The sequence below is a fragment of the Myodes glareolus genome, chromosome 2 (assembly GCF_982192425.1).
Source record: "Myodes glareolus chromosome 2, mMyoGla1.1, whole genome shotgun sequence".
Lineage (NCBI taxonomy): Eukaryota > Metazoa > Chordata > Mammalia > Rodentia > Cricetidae > Myodes > Myodes glareolus.
Window position 1 is genome coordinate 1,164,839 of NC_142027.1, and position 22,180 is coordinate 1,187,018.

Sequence of the window (22,180 nt, forward strand, 5' to 3'; positions counted from 1 at the left end):
CCTGTATGGGCTCTAACATGCTAGGTGTCATGCAGTATCTATTCAAGGCTTCCACCTGTGCCATAGTAAAAGAGACTGTAATACCATAAGTTTTCATAGATTCAGCCAAGGCCCTAATCACCTTAAAATCCAGGGGCTCTTCATACCTATTTCCTTGCGAATCTTGAAACACTAGATATGCTAATCGCAGCTCAGTTCTCACTGCTTTTCAGACACCCGGACAAAATGTGCATCCGGAGCCACCCTGACCTCTTTCCACATAAGATGGAGGGGCAGAGGGTGTCATGGGGTGAAGTGTCGGAGCTTTTGAACCTCCTTTCTCCTTTTTTCTCTCCCTCTTTCTCAGTTTTGCCTTCTCCAATTTTTTTATGAGCACCTGCAGTTCCTCATCTGACTCAGTTGATTCCGAATCTTTCTCTGACTCTTTTAATTCAGAGAGGTCTAGATATAATGATGGTTTCTTTCACTGCTTGCCTTCTCTGACTTTTCTGATCTTTTCTCTTGCAACATCTCCAGCATTGCCTGTCCATTTTCTACTGCTTCACTGCAGTGCTGGTCCTCAAGACAGCCTCTAACTAGTTTCCAAACTGGCCTGACCCCAACCTTAAGGGTCCCTTTCTCAAAGGCAAAATCTAGGTCTCTCCCTAGCTTCTCCCATGATGATATCGAGAGACTCCCTGAAACGGCGAACTAGGGTGCAATGGTATTGCATCCTTCAGAAACCTCTCCAAACTACTTTGTTTTACCTTTAAATTCTTTGAACGTAGCAACTCGTTAGGAGCCAAAAAAATTGGGTGTGACTGAGAAGCGCCCATAATTGAGTTATTTTTCTTTTTATTTTCGGTTCATCAACTTGCGAAACCGCTCTTCGCTCTCTCTTTATCTACAGAGTAGAGCAATTAACCTCGGCTCTTATCACGGATTCCCAACTTACCTGCGAACCTACCAGTGCACTGCCCTGGCTGCAGAGAGTTCTGAGTCCTTTACAAGAGGAGTCCCTGTACGGACCACCACTTGTCGCGTCTGTTTTGGCCAGCAAAGAAGACACAGCACAGACTCTTCTCTCTGCAGTTGATTCAGGAACCTTGAACAATTTTCTGACCCCAGGGAAGGCCCGTTTGAATCTAGAATAGCCTCTGGGTAGCCAACCCCAGCAAGCCACGTGGGAAATGCGGATAAGCCCAGGTATGCAGAAGCAAGCCTGATTATAAGTTTTGGCCATAAATGGAAATGTTTATGATTAGAGAGCACTCACCGATCGGGGGGTGGAAGGCAGAAGAAAGCGCCTTCTTTAAGGCGCAGCACAAAACAGCTCTCTACACTTTCCCAAATTTTCACATTTCTCAGCCATATTCATTTTCAGTTATGTCTATGCCATTAACAGTTTTGTATTATACCTTAGCATTTATTCCAATTTTAAAGTACATTCAGTTGTTGATAGAAGAATTTCTCCTTACATCTGTAATGTTATTAAAGCAAAGGACTGGAGTTTAGGGAAACCAGGTTGGTGTCTTCATTCTGATTTTTAATTGCCATTTAATTTATTTTCATTCATTAACTTTTGAAGGTTTGTACAAGTGCCTAAGTAAATACTTCTAAACACATATGACAAAAAACATACACTGTTTTTCTTTTTGAGATTAACTTTATACTTGTAATATGATTACATGTATTTCTTACAAATGGCCTATTACATGAATTCCACTGTGTATAACATGTCATTTTTATCTCTTCCTCAGTTTCTGGACACCTATGCTAAACTTTCACGTTTATTCGATTGTGAATAGTGCTACAATAAATGTTGACTTTAAAAACTGTTGTTAAATTAATTTTTCTTGCTGTGGTGGAAAACACCCAGAGAATGCTCTATGTAGAACTTTCCAACCACAACTTCAGCCCAATGAATTGAAAATTTTCTCAGCAAACAAATTGAAATTCAGTCAACATCTTAGTGGCTTCAAGTGTAGAATGCAGGAAAGACATTTACTTGCTTACATCCCAACAAGAGTGCATTGTTCTCCTTATGTCTGGATATACAGCATAGTTATTTCTCTAACATTGCTCTAAGTTTATCCTTTGTTGGTTTAACATGCTTAAGTAATATATGATACAGAGGAAGAAAGTCTACATAGAAAAATTATATGAAAAAGCTCCTGCTTTCTCCAGAATACCATTCATTAATATACCTTATTTTCTCCAAAATTACCTTGCTGAGGTGACAAAATGCAGAGTATAATTTAGAGTGTGGAAGAAGACAGAATGGAGGCATAAAAGACTCAACTGTAACGCTTCAGAATAGATATGTTTATATTTATTTTTGTGGTTTAGCTTAAAATAATGTATTCAAAGCATATAAATGGCCAAGAAACTATGAGGAAATTTTTCTTTAGTACAATTCCATGTTATAAAATCACCTTATCTTGACTAATATGAGATGATAGTCTATAACAACCAGATATTTACGGAATTAAAGAAATTTTAAAAGAATAAATATAACCTATTAACTTTCAATGATACTTTTGACTACTTTAAGTGAGGCTCCTATGAAAACAATATGATCCTCCTTCCATGGGTTTCTAATCTTTTTTTTTAATGATTTAAAACTCATTCACCCTAGTAATAAGATAATAAATATGACATAATGTGGAGGGCCACAACCACATTCTCCATTACTTTAAGGGGCAGAGGTAGTTGACCTCTGTGACTTCAGGGTGTGGCAGTACACACCTTTAATCCCAACACAAGGGAGGCAGAGGTAGATTAACCTCTGACTTCAAGGGGCAGAGGCAGATTGACCTCTGTGATCTCAAGGTGTGGTGGTACACGCCTTTAATCCCTATGCCTGGGAGGCAGAGACAGATCTCTGTGAGTTCAAGGTGTTGTAGCACATGCCTTTAATAACTTTCCCCTGCTGCTGTCCCTGCCTACTCCCGAGGTGTCATCTGGGTTGATGGGCAGCGGACCAATCCAAGAGTGACACGTCTGAAGCGAGGACTGTTTCCTATATAAGGGACGGGTTCCCCTCATTCTGGGTCTCCGCTTTGGAAGCTTATGCTCTCTCTCTCTCTCAAGATGCATTAAAGCTTTTCTGCAGAAGGATCCTAAGTGTGCCACGTCGTTCTTGCTGGCAAGACGGTAGTGTGGGATATCTGGTTCCGAAACCCGAGACACCGGGGGACCCTGACCACTGCTCGCACCGCCAGAGACGCCTTGGACACAAGGAGGATTCAGAACTGCAGGTCTGTATGCTCAGAGAGGTATGACTATTCCTGGATTTTTTGATTTTGGACTTGACTTGTCTCTGCCTTGGAAAGGTTTCGTAGAGGCCTTGGTACTTCTTTTAGCAGTTTATCACTTTGGAATTGCTTAAAAGATGAATCTTGCCAGGCGGTTGTTGCAAAAGGACGAAGTGTAATGGAGAAAGTTCAGAATGGCATATCAGAAACTGAGCGCAGTGAGAGGTTGGGCGCGCTCAAGAAAAGGACAGTCCTAGATAAGAAAAAAGAACCCCCCGGTGGTTCTAAGAAAATAAGAATGGGGGAGAAGACTGACCTACAAGGTCAAAAGCTTTCTGATACCAACAATAAGAAAAAAGGAAAGAGTAAATATGTACAGATGTATATTATGTTGTTTGTGTTGTCTTTTGTGTACTGGACAGAAGAAAAATATTTGAACTTAGGAACTACTAAAAAAGGTATTTTAAATTTAAAATATGGGCCTAAGGATTTGATATTTTGGAAAAGAGGTTCTGTTTTCGTCTCCACAGAAAATGAGAGCCTAAGGATTTACTTGAGATTTATGTGGTTTGAATTACTGAGACCTCCTGAAATGTTGTAGTAAATACCCCTAAGAATACAACATCCCCGTTCAGCAGGAAGTAGCCAGACAGACTGACAACGCCCAAATTCCCTAAATGATTGTTTAAGTGGGGTCCTTTCAATGATTGCAGAGGAGCAAGCCTGCTTCCCTGAGTTCCGCTCCACTCCATGCACCAGTATGGACCTAAAATGAATGCAGCTGGGGCTAGAAGGCAGCTGGAGCAGAGCTTTGCTAGGTGGCTGTGGTAAAAGGCACATTGCCCCAGCCCAGTCGGTGCCTAGCCTGGTGGATGCCACAACAATGCAGTGTACCTGGAACTGTGAGGGGCTCTGAGGCTGGAGTGGCTCCTGCTCCACTTGGCTAAGCTGAACTGTGCTGACTTCAGGCAGGACTGGTCATAATTATCATAATAAAAGCGCAATTAAGGTTTAGACACAGTAAACAAGCAGTACCGTATTACCTCTATTCATCTCAGGCCCAAGATAAAATGATAAGAAGCCCAAAAAAGGGCTTGGGTCGCTCCAAGCAAGGAATATGGGAGCCAATAAATCCTAAACCTAATATCAACAAACAGGGCCTGGGTTTTTCCTAGGCGCCACTGGGGCAGCACGGCCCATACCATGAAAAACAGAGGCCCCAGTATGGGTTCCCCAGTGGCCACTTACCTCTAAAACATTGGAAGCAGTGAATCAGCTAGTTAATGAGCAATTGGTTCTGGGACACATAGAACCATCCACCTCTCTGTGGAATATCTACTTAAACAAAAAGGGAGAATAATGAACGAGTTGCCCCCAACACCAAGAGTGGCCACTGCCATGGCTCTGTTCACTATAATTTTTTAAAATTTGGATGATAATGGCCAGAATGCGGCAACACGACATTGTTCAGATCCGCAGCGGCCCAAGGATTTGGTTAAATGGAAAGATGTGTTTTCTAATGAATGGAAAGGCCCGGATCCCATTCTATTGAGATCCAGGGGAGCTGTTTGTGTGTTCCCGTAGGATCAGGAAAACCCATTCTGGGTGCCAGAGAGACTGACTCAAACGGTGAAAAGTGACCCACAACATGCGGACTTGCCTGAAGATTTGGCTTCTGTTCCTCCTGCCATTTTGCGGATGGATGACAACGGTTATGATGGAGCAGTGATGGGGGATACTCTCAGCCTTCCCGAAGCCGACACCAGTCAGCCATAGATTGGCGGTATTTCCTCGGTTTTTCTTTTACAACCAATCAGACTCTGGGGCTTCCCTATCTTCCTAGAGATGATTTATAAGCTTAGCCAAAGGATTCCAGTCCTAGATTGTGTCCTTCATCTCCTACTTCAAAGAATGGGCGGGGGTGGGAATGTTTGGAGCAGCCCTATGCTGTGGAATAGTGTTTCTCCTCTGGATGGTCTGCCGACTCAAATCCCAAAGCCATAGGGACAAAGTGGTTATTGCACAAGCGCTGGTTGCCCTGGAACAGGGAGCCTCCCCTGATGTGTGGTTATGTATGCTAAAGCAGTAAGGTTTATGCCAACCAGCTCCTACACCCCTAGGACAATGGTCCATTGCACAGGGTGGAGTGCTTGGCTTAGCTAGCCCTGAAGGTTGTCGAGCTAAAGGGCATCGCACAGAGAATGGCCCTCTCAGAGAGATACGTCGCCCTGCATAAGGATTTCCTGCTGTATATTCCCTTTCCCAGAAAAATGGCAGAAGGCAGGCCGGATAAGTTCCATGTGTCATGAACCTAGGGGCAGATTCCGTGCAAGTCCATTATAATGTTTTCACTCTGGGAAGTGCGACCTCTATCTTTGCCTTCTGAGGGAGTTGCCTTACTGCAAAGAAGTAAAAAAGGGGGAGATGTGGAGGGCCGCAACCACATTCTCCATTACTTTAAGGGGCAGAGGTAGTTGACCTCTGTGACTTCAGGGTGTGGCAGTACACACCTTTAATCCCAACACAAGGGAGGCAGAGGTAGATTAACCTCTGACATCAAGGGGCAGAGGCAGATTGACCTCTCTGACCTCAAGGTGTGGTGGTACACACCTTTAATCCCTATACCTGGGAGGCAGAGACAGATCTCTGTGAGTTCAAGGTGTTGTAGCACATGCCTTTAATAACTTTCCCCTGCTGCTGTCCCTGCCTACTCCCGAGGCGTCATCTGGGTTGATGGGCAGCGGACCAATCCAAGAGTGACACGTCTGAAGCGAGGACTGTTTCCTATAAAAGGGACGGGTTCCCCTCATTCTAAGTCTCTGCTTTGGAAGCTTATGCTCTCTCTCTCTCAAGACGCATTAAAGCTTTTCTGCAGAAAGATCCTAAGTGTGCCGCGTCGTTCTTGCTGGCGAGACGGTAGCGCGGGACAACATAATTTGATAGAGTCCTTCAATTTTATGTATGATATATGCTTTTAAAACATCTTATATACATATTTCTGAATTTTTGAAACTTAAGGAATACAAAGATGCCAGTAATTATTGTTCCGTTCAAGTTTCTTCTAAAAAACTTTTATGCTTTTTGTATTCACAATTCAAATTACTGCTTTTTTCTGTTCTCTTATAAATTTTAATTAGATATTTTTGAGGTATTCATCAAATGAACATTTCAAATATAAATAATAATGCATCTACATTTCCAATATAAATAATAATGCATCTACAGCATTATTTATTGAGTTTAAAGTTTAAAACATTCCTGACAACAATGCTGATACTTCAAAAAAATTCCTTGTTATCACCATCAGCATATATACCTGGTCTTGATTCACCATATAACATCTTGGTAGACATCCAAAGTCTCTTTAAGATGTTTTTTCGGAATGCTTTTGTGTTAAAAATTACTTTTCTTGAAAAGACGCTTTGCACATGAACATCTTAAAAGGCATTACATCCATCTAACAATACAGAGAAAAGCACAGCATCAAGGTCTAGATCGGTATTTTAAAGCAAGAAGAAAACCCAGGTAGAACAGGTAGAAATGCAGCTTTCCATCTACAAGTTATAAAACTGTGCTGACATCTTTTTGAGTTTATGCCTTTTTCCATAGAGTCAAGGAGATGGGGAGTCCAGAAGTCAAAATTGTGCCATTTCTAGCAACTTATTTTGATTTTATCAATGATTTCTCACTGTTTTTCCTTTGTAAGACTACCACAAACACTACACTATATTTTGGTTGACTATGATGAGTTTAAAATGAAATAGAATTTATACAAACTTTAGGAGAATCTAATTGTATATTATTATTATTCACTTCTACTCATTAGAAGGTGGGCCCAGCTGTGAGTTAAAATGTTTCCAAACAATATGATAAAAGAAAACTTTATGAGAAATACTCATGAAATGTGAACTGTAGTTCTCTCTCTCTCCATACACACACACACACATACACATTACAAACTACGGCCATTTAATTTAATGTTGTTGGTATGTTTCCAGGACTGATCACTTTGTATATTTTAAGATATGTAACAGTTAGACATTTTAATTTTCATTTGATATACCCATAATAGTTATACATATTTGGGGGAATTCTGATGTTTTGACTGCATGCGTACATTATTCAATTATCAACTCAGAGCAATCCACCTGCTCTGCATACAATTCAAGTTTGTTTTATAGTGAGAACACTGAGCTTTGATTCTTAGCCACAGCAGTGAGGCAGAAGCCAAAGAGTCACACTGCTCTCTGTATCTGCCTAAGACATCTTTGCAGTGATCTCCTCTCACATAATGCTGGGAGTCTTTACTTCCCTGCAGAAAAGAATTATCTAATGGTCAGTATGAAGGAGATATGGAATTTATTTAGTGTTCAGACAATGAATAAACCACACCTAACTGTGGGTGCTTTCAAGAGAGTGTCTTGGTCAAGTGACTTTATAAGAATTTCTGTGACTTCTGAAATACACTGCAAATCCTTAATATGGAAACATAGATTTGATAATAATGCTAGTAATAATAGTCATTGGATAGGTTTACTCTTTTAAGATAAATCTCTTAGGTCCCTTGGGCTGTTCATAAAATTAAATATTTTCTTTCTATGTAAAAGTTCAGTGTTTTTTTCATGAGATTTCTAGAAATTTCCAGGAAATGTTTATCTAGGAAACAAGTGAGGGACTTATTAGTAGGGTCAAAAGACTCAGACAAAAGAACAACTTCTTAATATTTTAACACTTTACTTGAAAATATCTCCAGTTAAATGAATGTCATTTAATCTTTATAATGGTAAAAATTTAGTTCAAATGATGTTTTTTTTTACATGCACTTTATGTTACTTTAACTAAACCTGGATGGTTTGACAGAAAATAACTCTGTGGCGGTTCAAGGTCCCTGCCATCATACAACCTGCAGCATTATGCTCACAGACCACACTCAGTCAGACTTCCTGCCTGAGAGCGTCAGAGATTGAAAACCATGATTTCAGCTTTTCATCAACACCGTATAAGTGTTTGTGGCTGAAAACCGAAAAGCATGCGTTCAGCTTTTCATCAAAATCGTTTAAGTTTTTAGTAGCAGGACCTCTTAAAAGAGCTGCAGGGTTTTGCAGCTAAAGCTGAGTCAGGAAGCCTCTCTTAGATGAGAGTGCTTGCTTGCCTCTAGCAAGCAGAGCAGACCCGAGAAATTGCTGCTGCCAAGAAAACATGCTTTACTCTATTCTTTCCCAAGCTTTCTCAAGCTTTCTGTGGACTCAGTTATCCACATGTTGGTGCCATTTGTAGTGAAGGAGCTGCGAGCAGGCCTGCTTTTCATCCTGCCCGGCTCCCACAAGGCTAGCTTAGCCCCGGAAATAACAACACACAAATTGTATTCATTTAAACACTGCCTGGCCCATTATCTGTAGAGAGTTAGTTACTGGCTAACTCTCACATCTTGATTAACCCATTTCTAATAATCTGTGTAGCAACACGAGGAGGTGGCTTACCGGAAAAGATTCAGCATGTCTGACCTGGTGGCGGGCTTCATGGCATCTGCCTCATTGCCCTCTTCTCAGCATTCTGTTCCGTTTAGTCTGCCTACCTAATTTTCTGTCCTATCAGAGGGCCAAGACAGTTTCTTTATTAACCAATGAAAATAACACATAGACAGAAGGCACACCTACATCAACAAAAATATAAGAAAGCCTTTTGCCTTTGCCTCTCTCTGTTTTCCTGTCTCTGTTTTTCCCTATCTCTCTGTCTCTTTTTCTCTCTCTCTCTCTGTTTGTGTGTCTGTGTGTGTTTTACTCTTTTTTGTTTTTAACAACTTACTTCATGAATTCTATAACTTTGGGCAAAGGATGAGCTTCTTTTTGCCCTAGGCAATGCAAATCAGGGTGCTGAATTTCTCTATAAATTAGTCATGTAGTTAGATCTTGTGAACTTTGTTTGCTTGGAAACAGATAAGTATTTTATGATCAATTTACTTTAAATTTACCATAAAATAACTTTTTGTTATCAGCAGAAATCATCACAAACCTGATTTCTAAGATTTTTCAATCTTACCAAGAAAAGTTTTCCAGGCCAGGCAGTGTGGCACACATCTCTAAAACCAGCACTCAGGAAAAAAGAGGCAGGCAGATGAATGTGAGTTTGAGGCCAGCCTGGTCTACAAGAGCTACTTTCAGGGTAGGCTCAAAAGCAACAGAAAAACCCTGTATTGAAAAAACAAAATAATAATAATAATCAATATAAAGAAAACTTTTCTGATTTTTCAAATTGTCTTTGCTTTCTAATTGTCTTTTTTAAGATTGATTTTATTGAGCTCTACATTTTTCTGTTCTCCCAAACTCTCCCCTCCCCTTCTACCCTCTCCCATGGTTCCCATGCTCCCAATTTATTCAGATCTTATCTTTTTCTACTGCCATATAGATTAGGGACCTCATTGTTGTCAAGGTTCTCTGGGATTGTGATTTGTAGGCAGGTTTTCTTTGCTTTATGTTTAAAAGCAACTTATGAGTGAGTATATATGATATTTGTCTTTCTGGGCCTGGGTTACCTCTCTCAATATGATGTTTTCTAGATCCATTTGCTTGTTATTCTCAAGATGTTTTTTTTTCTGTTGTGTAATTCTCCATTGTGAAAATGTACCACATTTTCCTTATCCATTCTATATATTTAGTGGAAGTTTTAAAATCATTTTTGCTTTTGTTTGGAGGATTATAATTTAATTACATTTCTCCCTCTATACGTTCTCATATATTTCTCCCAGCTCTCCTTCCATAGCCTCTATTGTCACTAATTATCATTGTATACATATATATACATACATATATATTCCTAAATATAACCTGTTCTGTCCATATAGAGTTACTTGTGTGTATGATTTCCAGGCTGATATTTTTAGCATCATGCAGGCAATTGATGAGCTTTTTCCTGGACAAGAGTACCTTCCTGCTCCAGCTTTAGTCTGTTGTCTATAGTCAGCTCATTGTGTAGAGTTGAGGCCTGATGGGCTTTTCCTAGCTCAATTTAGCATGTTTGTTAGTGTCTTCCCTTCATTTCTTCCTTTCTTCCTTCCTTTTCTATTTAATTTCAATTCTTTTTTTGAGACAAGGTGTTTTGGTGTAACCCCAACTGTTCATTCATAGGGTTTCTCTCCAGTATGGGTTCTTTCATGACCTTGTAGATTTCTGTGACATGTAAAGGCTTTACCACACTGATTACATTCATAGGGTTTCTCTCCAGTATGGGTTCTTTCATGACTTTGTAGATGACTGTGCTGTGCAAACGCTTTACCACAATGATTGCATTCATAGGGCTTCTCTCCAGTATGGGTTCTTTCATGCCTTTGTAGATGACTGTGACATGCAAAGGCTTTACCACACTGATTACATTCATAGGGTTTCTCTCCAGTATGGGTTCTTTTATGACTTTGAAGACTACAGTGCTGTGAAAAGGCTTTACCACACTGATTACATTCATAGGGTTTCTCTCCAGTATGGGTTCTTTCATGACTTTGTAGATGACTGCGCTGTGCAAACGCTTTACCACAATGATTGCATTCATAGGGTTTCTCTCCAGTATGGATTCTTTCATGACTTTGAAGACTACAGTGCTGTGAAAAGGCTTTACCACACTGATTACATTCATAGGGTTTCTCTCCAGTATGGGTTCTTTTATGTTTTTGAAGACTACTGTGACATGCAAAGACTTTACCACACTGATTACATTCATAGGGCTTCTCTCCAGTATGGGTTCTTTCATGCCTTTGTAGATGACTGTGACGTGCAAAGGCTTTACCACACTGATTACATTCATAGGGTTTCTCTCCAGTATGGGTTCTTTTATGTTTTCGAAGACTATCGCGACATGCAAAGGCTTTATCACACTGATTACATTCATAGGGCTTCTCTCCAGTATGGGTTCTTTTATGTGTTTGGAGAATAAAGTGACATGCAAAGGCTTTACCACACTGATTACATTCATAGGGTCTCTCTCCAGTATGGGTTCTTGCATGACTTTGTAGATGACTGTGACGTGCAAAGGCTTTACCACACTGATTACATTCATAGGGTCTCTCTCCAGTATGGGTTCTTTTATGACTTTGTAGATGACTGTGCTGTGCAAACGCTTTACCACACTGATTGCATTCATAGGGTTTCTCTCCAGTATGGGTTCTTTCATGACTTTGTAGATAACTGTGCTGTGCAAACGCTTTACCACACTGATTACATTCATAGGGTTTCTGTCCAGTATGGGTTCTTTCATGACTTTGTAGATGACTGTGATGTGCAAAGGCTTTACCACACTGATTACATTCATAGGGTCTCTCTCCAGTATGGGTTCTTTTATGACTTTGTAGATGACTGTGACGTGCAAACGCTTTACCACACTGATTGCATTCATAGGGTTTCTCTCCAGTATGGGTTCTTTCATAACATTGTAGATAACTGTGCTGTGCAAACGCTTTACCACACTGATTACATTCATAGGGTTTCTCTCCAGTATGGGTTCTTTCATGACTTTGTAGATGACTGTGACATGCAAAGTCTTTGCCACACTGTTTACATTCATAGGGCTTCTCTCCAGTGCATGTTCTTTTATGCATTTGAAGATGACTGTGATTTGAAAAGGCATTACCACCCTCATTTCCTTCATAGGGTTTTAATCTAGTATTTGTATTTTCATGACTGTGAAGATGACTGTCACATGCAAAGGTTTTAACACATTGAGAATATGCAGAACTTTTTTTTCTAGTTTGACTTTTTTCATGCCTACAATGATAATGGTACATGTGAAAGCATTACTACATTTAATACATTGTCGAATATTTTTATCTGAATGAATTAATTTTACAATTTAGTCCTATTTTACAGAGGAATTATATGTTAAGGTTTTATCACCATGTTTACAATCTTGTTTTTCCCATTCATTAAGGCTTGCTTTTCATCTTTGAAGATAACTGATAACAGCCTTTAATACATGGCTCACATTTCCAGAATCATTTTTTCTGTATGAGACTTTTCATGTATTTGAAGAGAACTGAAAAAACTCAGAACTTTACCACTCTTATTGTATTCATAACATTTTCTATACTGCAAGTGATGCTACATTTGCTAAGTGAACTAGGACACACAGAAGTATTTACACAGTCCTTGTACTGATGGTTCATTTCTGAAATGTTAATTTGTTGATATATTAACAATGAAACTAGAAAACCAATTACTTGAATACGGGTACCTCAAATTCAATAAGTATACTCAACATGGGGACTGCTACATATTTTCTATTTGTTCTGAGAGAGGTATGTTATATTTTTTCACATCCCTATGCTCATGTGTTTTGTATCCAGAGTAATAAATGATGCACCTAGTAAAGGAAGAATAATAAATATAAGGTTTCCACATTGAGATCACACAGTTTGACTTTCTGTCCTCATAGACTTGTGGTATATGGATTAAGGCAACTCCAAAACACCTGCCTCTTGATTCGTAACTCTAAATGCCTCCTCACTAAACAGAGTTATAAGTATATGGGTTAAACTACCTTTTCTATGGAATATTAGTGTAATAGATAGTTTTAGAGATATACTTATCACCTATTCAACATATATACCTTTATAATATGAATAACATGAGATAAATGGATTGACAACTTTACAATAATACAATAGCTCTCATTGTATTATGATTCAAATGGTAATATAGGTTAAGACATTGTTTTCTTAACTTCCTTCTTAAAAGAATGACTTGCAAATGTAGTTCACCTATCTGAAATTAAGGAATATGATTTTGTGAGAATTTAATAAACATCAATGCACTTTATTATTTACACTGTTGCTTTTGTTTAAAACATATAGGACACATTACAAATTCTTCAGAGGTACATTTGTATCAGCTTATACATGAAAATTACCTTTCGTGTCTTCTAGAATTTTGACAATGTTCTTCAAAATTATGGTCTTCCCAACTGTATCCTAAAATAGAATGCCAGAAATTGTATGATTTATATTAAAAATTGTAAAAAATTAAAGTTACCATTTGAAGCAAACCTTACAACCATGCATGATTCATTTACCCCATTCTTTTTTCTCAATCATATTAAAAAAGAGCACTAGTAACCATCGAATAGTTCTCCCCTTATATGAAACATGAAAGATAATACAGCCTTACCTATAGTAGTGAGGTTTCTGTAGGTCTCTACCATCACATCTTTGTAGAGACTCTTCTGAGAAGGATCCAATAAAGTCCATTCTTCCCAAGTGAAGTCGACATGCACGTCATCATAGGTCACTGAATTCTAAAATATCCCATACATGTGAACAACAGAAAGTATGACTTTGATAACACTGTAAATGCATACTTCTTTGAAAGTGTAGTCATATAATTCTGGTGCTCCCCATACTTATTCCATGACAAAGACATCATAATTTAATCACCAAGACACTTTAGAAGCAAACTGAATAGGAGGTTCACCTTTGCCATTTCTGAACCCTTTGAATGAGTTCAGAACCTTGCAAGAGAAATGCTTACTAACCAAAAATGAAAGATGCATAAACAGAACATCAGTACAGAGTACAGATAAGAAAAATTGTATGAATGATTAATTCCTAACTACAAAAAGAAAATAAATGAAAATGCTGGATGCATTGAATCATGACTCTCTAATCTTTGCACTCAGAAGGCAGAGGCATGTATATCTGTCTGCCTCTGAGTTGAATACCAGCCTAGTCCATGCAATCAATACTAGCGCAGCCAGAAATATATGTTAAATACCTGTTTTACATGGAAAAAAATCAACCAAACAAGCATAAAAGCTAGAAATAACTCATAGGTTTTTTTCTGAAGTTTCTACAAACAGTTATGCATTCACTTCAACTCTTTATTCATCTACCAGAAAACTGAAGTGCCCCCAACTAAAACTGCAACATAAATGAGATTTTACTAAAAGGCACTGTGTTTTTAAAAAATTAAAAATGGGCAAATGAAATCAATAGAAATTAATATGCTGATTACAAATAATAAACACAGAGCAGGAAAGATGGCTCAACAGTAAAGAGTCCTCCTGGTCTTGCATACAGGTGGGCTCAAGGACTTACATGGGGGAATCATAACTATCCATTATTCAAGTTCAAGGTTTCTAATACCATCTTTTGATCAATGTAAAGACCAGGTACTCACATGGTGCATATCCATGCATTCAGGTATAATACTCTTTTTAAAATAAAAATTCAAAACAAACAAAACAGGCAGGAAGGTTCTACATCTGCAATCCAATAACACAGAAGGCACAGGCAGTATTAATGTCATGAATACATGCCATCCTGGGAAACATAATGATACCCTCTGTGAAATTTTAAAATTCAAGATATGGATGAAGCTCAGTACAACAGCATATGCTTGATAGGAACAAAACCACTATACAACAATATAAAAACTAAAAAGCCCACCTTTAATCCCAGGACTTGGGAGTCAGAGTCAGAGGTTCTCTGAGTTTGAAGCCAGCCTGATATATAGAGCTACTTTCAGGACAGCTAGGGCTACACAGACAAACCTAGTCTTCAAAAAATAACAAACAAAAATGAAAACAGTAGGCTACCAAACCACCTTAGCACCAAATAGCAGCAAATTCTACTGAATCTTGTGTGATTTAGTGATAGAGTTTACGACGGTGGAACGTTATGACAGCAAAAGAAGAAAGTTGACTGATTAGTTTCAACCACAATATAGCAGGCACAAAGAACAGGAAATGGGTTGAGGATATAGAAACTCAAATTGTGGAATTCTTTCTGTATGCTGTGATTATCATTAGTTAATAAAGAAACCGCTTTGGGCCTATAACAGAGCTTTAGGACAGAACTTAGGTAGGTGGGAAAACTAAACTGAATGCTAGAAGGAAGAAAGCAGAATCAGTGAGAAGTCATGTTGTTAGGAGCGGCGGGCTGCGTTCCTGCCTGGCTCCTGCATGGCTAGCTTTACACCCAGAAATAACAACACACAAACTGTATTCATTTAAACACTGCCTTGCCCATTAGTTTCAGACTCTTATTGGCTAATTCTCACATCTTCCTTTAACCCATATTTAGAAATCTGTGTAGCACCATGAGGTGGTGGGTTACCAGGAAAGATCCTAACCTGCATCAGCCTTGGAGAGGAGAGTTATGGCGACTTTCTCACTGCCTTCTTCCCAGGATTCTGTTCTGATTACTCCACCTACCTATTTTTCTGATCTATCAAAGGGCCAAGGCAGTTTCTTTATTAACCAATGAAAGGACACATAGACAGATGACCCTCCTCCATCAGAGACAGATGCTGAGAAATTTACCTGGTAAGCCACAGCCACCTGTCAATACACAAATTAATAGAAATTGATTAAATTAATATGTAAGAATTAGCCAATAAGAAGCTAGAGCTAATGGGCTAAGCACTGATTTAATTAATACAGTTTCTGTGTGATTACTTTGGAGCTGAGCAGCTGGGAACTAACAAGTGTCTTGCCACAACAAACTGGTGCCCACGCAGCCAACTAAAATCTACTTAAAATCTTAGAGAGCTAGGAAAGGAATTCTAGACAGTAAAAAATGAAGTTTAGCCACATTTATTTCCCCTAATGGATTTTGCTTACTGGTAACATGCTGTGGCTCCTTTTAGAGAAGTTTTCCTGATTTAGAGGTAGCAGAAAGAAAGCTGAAGATTTTCATATAGTTATCCTCCTAGATATTGGAAGTAGACAAGATTGCCAGGCAACACTTGGGTGCACGGGAGTGTTGGGGGTTGGATGTAAGGGGAGATGGGAGAAGGGGAGAATTTGCGAAAGCTTGGGGGAATGGGATGGGTGGGATGAGGGATGGGTGGATATGGGAGCAGGGAAGTAAATATCTTAATTAAGGGAGCCATTTTAGGGTTTGCAAGAGACTTGATTCTAGAGGGGTCCCCAGGTCCAAGGACAAGTCCCAGATTGTTCCTTGGGCAGCAGAGGAGAGGGTGCCTGAACTGGCCTTGCCCCATAGCCACACTGATGAATATCTTGCATATCACCTTAGAACCTTCATGTGGCAATGGATGGAGATAGAGACAGAGACCCACATTGGAACACTGGACTTAGCTCCCAAGGTCCAAATGAGGAGCAGAAGGAGGGAGAACATGAGCAAGGAAGTCAGGACCATGAGGGGTGCATCCACCCACTGAGACAGTGGGACTTATCTAATGGGAGCTCACCAAGGCCAGCTGGAATGGAACTGGTGGAGCATGTGATCAAACTGGACTCTCTGAATGTGGCTTTCAATGAGGGCTGACTGAGAAGCCAAGGACAAAGGTGGAAATTTTTAATAAATAAATAACAAATTAATAAATAAATAATAAAGCTGAAAATTTTGAAATGCTGGCTTTCCAGACTGTGCTGCCAGAGCAAATTCTGACTCTTCCTGGAGGACCAACTATGGGGTCTGTGAGCAGATTGCTAATGCAACTGAGACCCCGTATATGCAGGAAAATGGGGCAATGTACATTTCTCTTGGAAGCAGCAAATATGCCTCTGCCATATTATAATATATGGAGCAAGAATGCAGGCCATATTTACTATACCAATGGCACAGCTTAAGATCATAAAAAATGCTTAGCATTTTAAGAAGCGCTCCTTATTTTTCAAAAATAGAAGATTATGCAATTTCTAGGATCAATACAGCTGTAGCTTCCAAGATGATATAGGATTCCCCTCTGTAAGCTGTAAATATGCTTTATTCCCATTGGTTAATACAAAAAAAAACTACTTTGGGCTTTATGGCAGCACATGGTAGAGCAAGGTGGGAATTCCAAGCAAAGATAGAGGTGAAAGAAAGGAGAGTCAGGGAGATACCATGTAACTGCCAAAGGAGACAGATGCTGGATGGAACCTAACTGGTAGGCCACAACCATTGGCAATACACAGATTAATAGAAATGGGTTAATTTATGATGTAAGTGTGACTTAATAAGAAGACAAAGCTATTGACTAAGAAGCATTGTAATCAATATAGTCTCTGTGTAATTATTTCTGGACAGCCAAGGAAACAAAGAACGTCTCTCAACAGAATGGTGTCAAAATGAGGCAACTTCATCAACAAAAAACCTGAGAGTTAAAAAAATCTAGACACAAAAGAACAGAGTTAAGTAAGACTTCTTGGAAGCCACATATTTTTCCAGATGGGTTTTGTTAGCTGACAGCAAGCAAGGGTGCCACAGCCTCTATAAGAGAGATCTTCCTGACTCAGTATTGGCAACAACTGATGCACAGCTTCTTTAGGGAAGGTTTTCCTGCTTCGTGATGACACAAATAGCTCTGACTCTTTTGGGAGGTACTGAACTGAAATGGGGTCTGTGTGCACCATGTTACAAATTGCTTAATGGAGACATAGATGCACCAAGTCCCTGGAGCTGGGGCACAGAGAATGGCTCACAGAGCTGGCAATAAACATACCTCTATCATGTTGGACTAAGTAGAACAAGCAGGCAGGGCTAAGGAGTTGATCCTAGCCATGCTTGTTCAGCATTTTAAAAATGTGCTTCTGGTCAGAAAATAATTACAAATGTGCAAATAAACAGATTCAGATTAAAAGACCTGTAAATGGGTCACAGTGTATAAATGTAAGCAAGCTTGGGAGAGAGAAGACAGTCACAGATTAAAGGAGTAAGAAAAATAAGCCATGTAAAGATGGGAAATACACAGAGACTATAGATTATGTGTACTATTGTATTTTCTTTGAGTTTTTTGATTGGGAATGAGTTAAGTACAGAGAGACAGTTCATCTTATGGGCTGCTAAGCCAAACCAATATATAGTTTAAAGGTATCTTGACTTCAAAATTTGGGTCTAAGGATATGTTGCTTTGGAAAAAAAGGTTCTGCTTTTGTTTCTGCAGAGGATGAGAACGTGTTGATTCCTTCCAGAATAAGGTGGTTTGATGGACCAAGATCCCCTGATAGGTTCCATGAACCCTCAAAAATACTTAGCCCAATAAAAAGCAGAAAGCAGTTTGGAGAAAACTACTCCAAAATTCCCAAATATTGTTTATAAATGTTTATTTACATTTAAAGGGGATATGATATAGAAATAATATTTTGCATTTGAATAAACTTTGGTGTATTGATACAAATTTAAGGTCAATTTTGTTAAATGAATCTCTGTTCCAGTTTAAGGTATTTGTTAAATACAAATCAATAGATAGTCATTTATAATAGTTAAATTTGGAGTCATATTAGCTAGGCTTTCTAGATGTACAGAGACATATTTCATATGGAGAGATATTCTTCAAATCTTTCAAAGACACACAGAATATGGCATTTTAAATGTTTTAAAAACAGGCCTTTTCATGACAGTGAGACATGTCTCCTTCTGGTAGCACCTATTATTTCAGAGAGCTTGATGGGCATTGATGAAACTCATTATGGAATTTGCCTTCAATGTGACAAGGCTAGCCATTTGGGCAAGAAACTGCTCTTGCCTGGATTGCTTGATGGTATGTTGTATAAACTGCACATGCAGGACCTACAAAAAATGACTGTTAAAGTTGCCTAAAGAAGATGAGACAGTACCTGTTTCATGAAAGAGTCTGTTAGACATTCTGAAGGACACAAATAAAGGTGACTGAAAAACTGCCATTATAGGTGGAACTGTCTTTGAAATTTTCTCCTTCATGGAAAAGTCTGCCAGACACTATGGGCCTGTAAACTGAAGATGGATGCGCCAATGTTACAAAAGAACTTTGGGAAATGGTCCAGGCAGCAAGATGTCTTTGTCAAGACTTCACAATTTTCACAAAATTACTTCAAAGTGACCCTGAAACAGTTGTTTGTAACCCTCCAGCTACTGGTATTTCTTCCAGAGAGGTCCCATGCTTTAGAGCCCTCTTTGCAAAAACAGATGATCTCTTGTTATGGTTTTGCAGCCCTTTAGACTTCCTGGTGTTTTCAGGTAAACCCAGCCCCAATGATGCCCACTCCCACTATAGAATAATATCTACTTCCTGTCAAATGGATTATAGCACAACGTGTAGATTCTGCTCTATCTACCTGCCCAACACCATACACACCTAAGAAACATCCGCAGCTCAGAAACTCCCTTTGCCCCTGGAACTAACCATCACTGAATCACACCATTGCAGCTGGTGGTAGGAAAAAGTTAGAGGTATTTTAATCATGTATTACTAAAAGACAATATCACCATAGTTCTACCAGCTTTTAAACTATTTAAAACATTTATAAGACAAACTTGAAAGTAGACTGCATATTCAGAACTTCTAGAAATCAGATTATCAGTTTTCCAATCTGTCTTCCCACTGCACACCAAAAGCATGACTCTGTTTGTACACTGGGCAGTGAAATTACTAGCATAATATCCTACCATACCATTGTTGGGCTGCAGTCTCCCTATCCACAGGAAATCCATACACAGGGAGGCTCAGAGGACAAGGAGCACTGTGCAGGTCATTACATAGAGCAACATAACCATAGCCTGGCTCATGGTCCATCCAAATCCCAGCAGAAAGAATAGCTCAACAGACCTTCCCTGAACACCCTACACTCAGCATGGCATAGCTTATGGCCTTCCTTACAATTCATCACAACAAAAGTAGAGAAGAATCCTGGAAAGAATGTGCAACCTACCTGCCACTACTATTCCTGATTGCTAAGACTTTCAGAGTACCTCATTGGCTAAGGCCACCCTGCTGGGCCTCAGAATATTATCAGCTCCCCTAATGGGTGATCAGAAATCACCAGACAGCACAGTACTTCCCTGTTCTGCCCTTCCAGCCCAGTAGACAGGGTTCTAGTCCACAAAGTTTATATTTTAGTAGAGATTCATCAACTTTCCTAGAGTATACTCTGTTCCTCATCCAAAGCAGAGGGTCCTTTCTGTGCACATTCCATTACACACTCAACGAGCAATGCAGTCAACCCATCCCCTCATACCTGGGAAATCCTGCAGACAAATACAAGTCACATTCACAATTGTTGTTAAAGAAAAATGGACTATGAAAAAGAAGATAATAAGGGGTCATGGTAAGGCTTGGAGACAGGAAAGAGAATGTAGATATGATACAGTTAAAATCTCAAAAAATTATTTTGGAAATAGTGAAACAGGGATTATGGCCATGTACTTCAGACACTGGGGATTTATATTAGAGCACATCAAAGATTTCCCAAACCTTTTATCTCAGGGTGTATATTTAAAACCAGTAAAATAACAGTCCTGTTAGGCAGGGCCACATTTTACTCAGATCTATTTTGGTTGAACTACTGCAACTATAGCAATTTGGTTTCATGAGGTCAGTTCTTTATCCATATTCTTGATTGCCTTGGCCTCTGGACAACAAGAAATGGCCACCAGGACATTTATGGAGCGTCTAAAATTGATTACCTAATTCCTAATTAGGCAATCAGTATATAGCTAAACATTACTAATCTCAACTACTGTTGAAGTAGGAAAGTTCTCAACCACTGCCTGTCTCTCCCTTTCTGCACTGTGAATCTACCAGCTTCAGGCTTGACCTATATACTCAATTCTTGCACAGATCCCTCTTCATTTATAAGCAAGCACTAAAAAACAGAGATACTGGAGGTCACTCATTAGCTGGTCTATTTTTCCTTCTCAGAGACCAGTCAAGGCCCAGTCCTGCAGGAGTTGCAGGACTATCTATCCAGCACTGGGCAGCAGAGGCAGGATTATGTGTTTAAAGTAATTTTCAATTACATAGCATGAGGTAACAATATTATAAGCTCACAGTCTCCTACAACAGTTTGGCAGAGTCTCCCCTTCCCCCAAGGAATCCACACTCAACAAAGCTGAGAGGCCGAGGGCCACTACCCAGGTCACCACTCAAATTAACATAACCTGTCTGGCTCATGGTCCATTCTTTCCAAGCAGCTCTGACAGCTCAGCCAACCTGTTCTTCCTGGTCTGGGGACAGTGGCTCCTACATTCACCATGGCATGGCTTTGTGGTCCTCCTTACAGCTCCCTTCAGCAGAACAAGAGAATCCTGTAAAGAATCTGTAAACTACCTCCTAGTGGTGCTCCTGATTGCCTAGAAGAGTCCTTCATTAGCTAGGATCACCCATCCTAGCTTCAAAACCTTAGCAATTATCCTGCTGGGTGAATTGAGATCAAATGTGTCAGAGTACAAAAACCCTCCAGGTTTGTCCTTCCACACAATGGTGAGACAAGATCATAATTTGTAGTTTAGTAAAATCCTCCATTCTCCCAGAGCACTTCCTGCTCCTCCTCCAAGGCACACAGTCCTATGTGTGCACATTCCATTACACACTCAATGTCCAATGTAGTCAACCCTTTACTTCATAGCTGGGAGGTCCTGCAACCAAACACAGGACACATTCAAACAGTAATTGTTAAACAAAAAGAGGCCATGGATTAGAATATAATAAAAGGTCCATGGGAACAGTTGGAAACAAGAGAGAGATAGTGAAAATAATGTAATTACAATATCAAAAAAATATGGTTAAAAAGTAGAAACAAGCTTCATGGTCATGTGCTCCAGAGACTAGGGATCTGTATTATAGCACACCAAGTACAACTCACATCATTCTCTCAGGGTATACAGTCATGTTAGGCAGAACCACACCATTTTATCCAGTTCTTCTAGTTTGCAACTACTCTAACTACAGTAATTTGGTTTAATAGTAAGTTCAGTTTTTATATCGATTCTTGAATGCATGGTCTGTGGTGTGTCGCTTCTCATTGCTAATGTCAGCTACTGTCACAGCAGGAAAGCTTTCACCCTCTTTCTTGTCCATCCCCTTTTCTGTTGTGACTATGCTTGCTTTACAGTTGGTCAGTGAACTAAATTCTTACACCGGTCCTACTTCACTTATAAATTCACAATAAAATATGGAGAAGTTGGAGGATACTCTTTCACTAATCTATTTCTCCTTCCTACAGACCAGTCAAGGTCCAGCTTGGAAGGAGTTGCAGGACTG

The 22,180-nt window shown here is 39.4% G+C and overlaps 1 protein-coding gene across 1 annotated transcript in view; it reads right to left on the reverse strand.

Moving 5' to 3' along the window:
• The window catches only part of LOC146895758 (uncharacterized), a 104,228-nt gene that overhangs the window by 79,850 nt on the left and 2,198 nt on the right, over positions 1-22,180 (reverse strand). Inside the window, exons 2-5 of the mRNA XM_087898242.1 lie at positions 13,385-13,511; positions 13,128-13,188; positions 11,907-11,986; positions 10,410-11,813 (exon numbers count right to left, since the gene is read on the reverse strand). Of these exons, the coding sequence (XP_087754368.1) occupies positions 10,410-11,813; positions 11,907-11,986; positions 13,128-13,188; positions 13,385-13,511 (1,672 nt within the window). The remainder of the gene's footprint in view (positions 1-10,409; positions 11,814-11,906; positions 11,987-13,127; positions 13,189-13,384; positions 13,512-22,180) is intronic.